Here is a 4,543-nt window from a genome sequence, read left to right on the forward strand (position 1 = left end):
TTAATTCTCTCTTTCAAGTCCTAGGTCAAAAGTGTTGTGGAGTTTATAAAAAGCAAGCCACTTGCGAGTGGGGATTGCACTAAATTGCAGTTGGAAAGACGCTAGTCAAAGTATTCAAAGTTTCAAACCGCAAATATAAAAATAAAAATAATAATAACAATCAGTAAAGAAATATATAAATAAATAAAGCAAAACACAAAGCAGCGAAGTAAACTCACCCACAAAGACCCATATAAAAAAGAGGCGGTGTAAACAAGAAAACGTACACCAACAGGCGCAAGGCACAAGCGTTAGAGTTCGTAACTGACACCAAAAGTATATAAATAAATAAAAATAAAAATAAATACCAATCAAATATTCAATCGGAAGCCCAAAAAACGCCATCGAAAACGACCGCCAAACGAAAGTCTTTGTTTGCACAAGTTGAAGGAGAAAAAAAAAAAAAAGAAAACTTCCCCTTTTTTGGAAGAGAAAGAAGTATGAAATTTAATAAGCATTTGGGCATATAAATGTGTATATATGTATATATATGTATATGTATGGAAATGAAATGGAGAGCAGAGGCTTGAATTCAAGATTGAAGACTAAAGGGTGCTTGGTATATTTGGTGTGTTATGGAATGTCTGAGGAAGAAGAAGCAGTGCATTGAAGAAAAAAGGTTTCGGTTTTATTGTCGTTTTTGCCCTTTGCTTGGTCCACCTCACCAACCCATATTGCGATCTTTACCAAAAAACCGAATCCTTTAGTGCTTGACTGGTTTTCTCTACTCAGAGGTCATGAACTGTTTGCGGGTCTTTGCTCAGATTGCTCAAGTCTTCTTGGTCTTCTTCTCTCCAATTGGTACTTTCTCTTCTCTTCTTTTGCTTTTGCTTTTTCTTTGTGTTTGTCAATCTATTTGATTGATTTCATTTGATGGGGTTTCTTTCTTTTTTGAGTTCTTGAAATTATCTGTAGAATTTAGTAAAGTTGGTTTTGGATTCCGATTGATTTTTGAGTTTCTTGTCTGGGTTTTTGGCTTTCGAAGTTGCTATGGTGTTGATCATGGTTTTAATTTGTATTGGTTGCTTCTGCTGGCAAAATTTGTTTGTTTTCTCAATTTGGTCCTTTTGTCTTTGTGTTTTTCAATGGGAATTGCCAATTTCTTGAATTGAATTTTCTTTTTGCTCTTGAAAAGAGATTTTGACTAATCCGGACTGTGTTTTGTTTTTCTCCTACCTCTCTTTCCTTTATGGGTCTCCTGGAATTGCCCTTTTCTTTTTTATTCTCAACAGTTCTTGTATTGCTTTCATACGAAGTTTCGTTTGGTTTGAAATTTTCAAATTGGCCATATAAATATTTATATGCGTGTATATGTTATTTTTATTAAGTTCTTGATGTATGTACAGATAATATTTATTTTGTGACTTCCCTTTTAATGTATCTTTGAGGATGACTTAACTGAAATAAAACTTTCTTTGAAACTTTATATAAATGGCGACTATGATATCTTCCATAGCTTTCACTCGATGAGCTTTATATATTGACTTGGGGAATTGATGGGCAAGTATGCAGTTTGTTCTATTCAGATGAATTTAGCCAATTATTTAGTATTTGTTTTCTGCTATGTCTTGTGCACTGCCAATTGATGTAATTTTTTTTCATGGCTATTTAGGACTTTTTAATATATTTATGAATCTTTGGAGAGAAATGATATAACGTATTGGTGTTTTATCAAAAGCATTATCTTTCCTCAGATTATGTCATTTAGAAGAGACTTAATAGAAAGTATAAGTAAATAAGGTTCTAAGTTTATTTCTGTTGAAAGACAACATAGCTAATGTTGCAGTTTTCTGTTATCTTTCCAGCATCTCAGACAGTGCAAGCATTCACTGGAACTTATGGAATAAATTATGGAAGAATTGCAGATAACATCCCTTCACCCGATGAAGTTGTTACTCTTCTGAGAGCAGCAAAAATAAAGAATGTCAGGATATACGACGCCGATCACAGTGTTCTCAAGGCTTTTAGTGGGACTGGACTTGAATTAGTTATTGGACTTCCGAATCAATACCTCAAAGACATGAGTGCCAACGAGGATCACGCGTTGACTTGGGTTAGAGAAAATGTGCAGTCATACCTTCCGGAAACACACATTGTTGGAATTGCCATCGGCAATGAAGTCTTAGGTGGGGGTGACTATGAATTATGGGGAGCTCTTTTAGGTGCAGTAAAAAATATTCATAAGGCAGTAAAAAGGCTTCATTTAGCCAATGTAGTACAGATCACCACTGCACATTCACAGGCTGTATTCGCTAATTCCTATCCCCCCTCTTCGTGTACATTCAAAGATGGTGTTGTTCAATACATGAAACCTCTTTTGGAGTTCTTTTCCGAGATAGGATCCCCTTTCTGTTTAAATGCGTATCCGTTCATTGCCTATATGGGCGATCCAGAGAATATAGATATCAATTATGCCCTTTTCCAGTCGACGCAGGGGATTTATGATGAGAAGACTGATCTTCATTATGATAATATGCTTGATGCTCAGATTGATGCTGCCTATGCAGCTTTAGAAAATGCGGGATTTAAAAAGATGGAAGTTATAGTTACAGAGACGGGATGGGCTTCACATGGCGATGAGAATGAATCTTCTGCCACTGCAAATAACGCGAGAACTTACAACTATAATTTGCGGAAAAGGCTTGCCAAGAAGAAAGGGACCCCTCTTCGGCCGAAGAATGTTGTGAAGGCATATATTTTTGCAGTGTTTAATGAGAACTTGAAACCGGGGCCAACGTCTGAGAGAAATTACGGGATATTCAAGGCAGATGGCACCATTTCGTATGATATTGGATTTCATGGACTTGACTCTTCATCTGCAGATTCATTGCGTTTTTCTCTGAAGGTATAAAGTCTCATCTCCTGTAAAACAATGAATAATTTAAATCGCCTTTTGTATTGTAATTTTATCACTTATGATTAGGAACACCATAAAGAAGCACCATCAATAGGTTCATAAAGATGGTGAGCCTACAAACACACAAAATCAGGCGCACAAGTTTATTTTCCTTTTGTTTTCTGTTGTCTCTTTTCTTTGATTAATTGCTTAACAATCCAGGAAATATCAATTTCCAAGATTGATATCAACCAATAAGACGATAGGAGGGGCTCTAGTTGCTAGCTATGTGATATATGATGTATATAATTCAAGTCTTCTTTAGTACTGTCTTTACCATATGATGATCTTGTAAAACTTAATTTTCATATAGTACTTGGGATCTCAATCTTATCCCAGTCTTGTTTAGTACCGTAACGTCTTTACACTATATGGGGATCTTGTAAAACATAATTTTCGTAGAATACTGCTTGGGATCCCAACTTTTTTAATTTCAACTGATGTAGTATATAAATTATATTCTTTTATTGGCAAGTGTCTAGAAACCTGTCGCGCCAATCAACATTAAAATGTTGCGACTACCAATTAAAAGATAATAAATTGATTTCCTTGGAAAATTTTTTAGTAGTTTTTGACACTTCAACTTCAGTTTTCTGCAGCTACCCTTGACCAACTAGGTCTTCAATTACTGATTTGATTATGTTTCTGTTCAATGGACTATGTGCCAATCCTTGACATTGGGGATAATTATTAACAGGCAATGAAGAGAACTATGAAATCTGTGTTGCCATATATATCACTTAACCTTTGAATAACTTAACTCGATATGCTAAAACCTATGTATTTTCAAGATTGAAATTAAGGAAAATGAAGCAAAGTAATCTTTGCATCTTGATGATCGAACCTAATAAATAATTTTGTTGCTTATAGTGATTTCTGTATGATATTTTATTTACGAATGAGATAATCATTGTGATTTCAAGTGCTTCATAAGCTAATTAGGAGTTGTTCTTTTCTTGTTCAGTTTAAACAGGATATTCGAGCTCGAAGATGGTCTCAATGGCACTCCTTTTTATTACCATTAATATCTTCTTTAGCACTTCTTTTGCTATTAAGATAAAAGCATTAAGCAAAAACAATTAATGCCTGCGCAGAGACTCAAATCTCTTATATTGGATGCCAAAAGATCATACTCTAGTCAAAGGGCTTGAGATTGGCACTATTTCATGTCTTCTTCAATATTAATAGTACCAAAAGAACAATAATTATTGTATTACTCGAAATATATGAGAAATTACTGAATAGTTTTATTCATCTCAGCAAACGCATTTGGTCTCTCTCTCTCTCTCTCTGCGGGTTGACCCTTTTTTTTATTTAAATAATTGTAGATCACTTTTGTAGAAAATAGAAGAGAAATAGTAGGAAATAGGCTAATATGAAAAGCTTAAGAAAGTATATAGGTCAATTTTTAGTTATAGAAATTAATAGGCTATAACTTGTCAAGTTATGATTCATAACCAGATAAGTTATGGACAAACTTGTCAAGTTATAGTTCATAACCAGATAAGTTATGGACAATAACTTGTCAAGTTATGGTTCATAACCAGACAAGTTATGGACGAAAACAGTAATTTAATCTATTTATTAACTTATGTAAACTATTGATTT

The 4,543-nt window shown here is 34.2% G+C and overlaps 1 protein-coding gene across 1 annotated transcript; it reads left to right on the forward strand.

Annotated features, from left to right (window-relative positions):
• Window positions 1-221: 221 nt before the first annotated feature.
• Window positions 222-4,195, forward strand: LOC21389860 (glucan endo-1,3-beta-glucosidase 11). The gene is made up of 3 exons (XM_024165096.1): window positions 222-840; window positions 1,845-2,884; window positions 3,900-4,195. The coding sequence occupies exons 1-3, from the start codon at window positions 777-779 to the stop codon at window positions 3,993-3,995; spliced, it is 1,200 nt and encodes a 399-aa protein (XP_024020864.1). The 5' UTR covers window positions 222-776; the 3' UTR covers window positions 3,996-4,195.
• The last annotated feature ends 348 nt before the right edge of the window (window positions 4,196-4,543 follow it).

The sequence above is a fragment of the Morus notabilis genome, unplaced genomic scaffold, assembly GCF_000414095.1.
Source record: "Morus notabilis unplaced genomic scaffold, ASM41409v2 Scaffold979, whole genome shotgun sequence".
NCBI classification, from domain to species: Eukaryota; Viridiplantae; Streptophyta; class Magnoliopsida; order Rosales; family Moraceae; genus Morus; species Morus notabilis.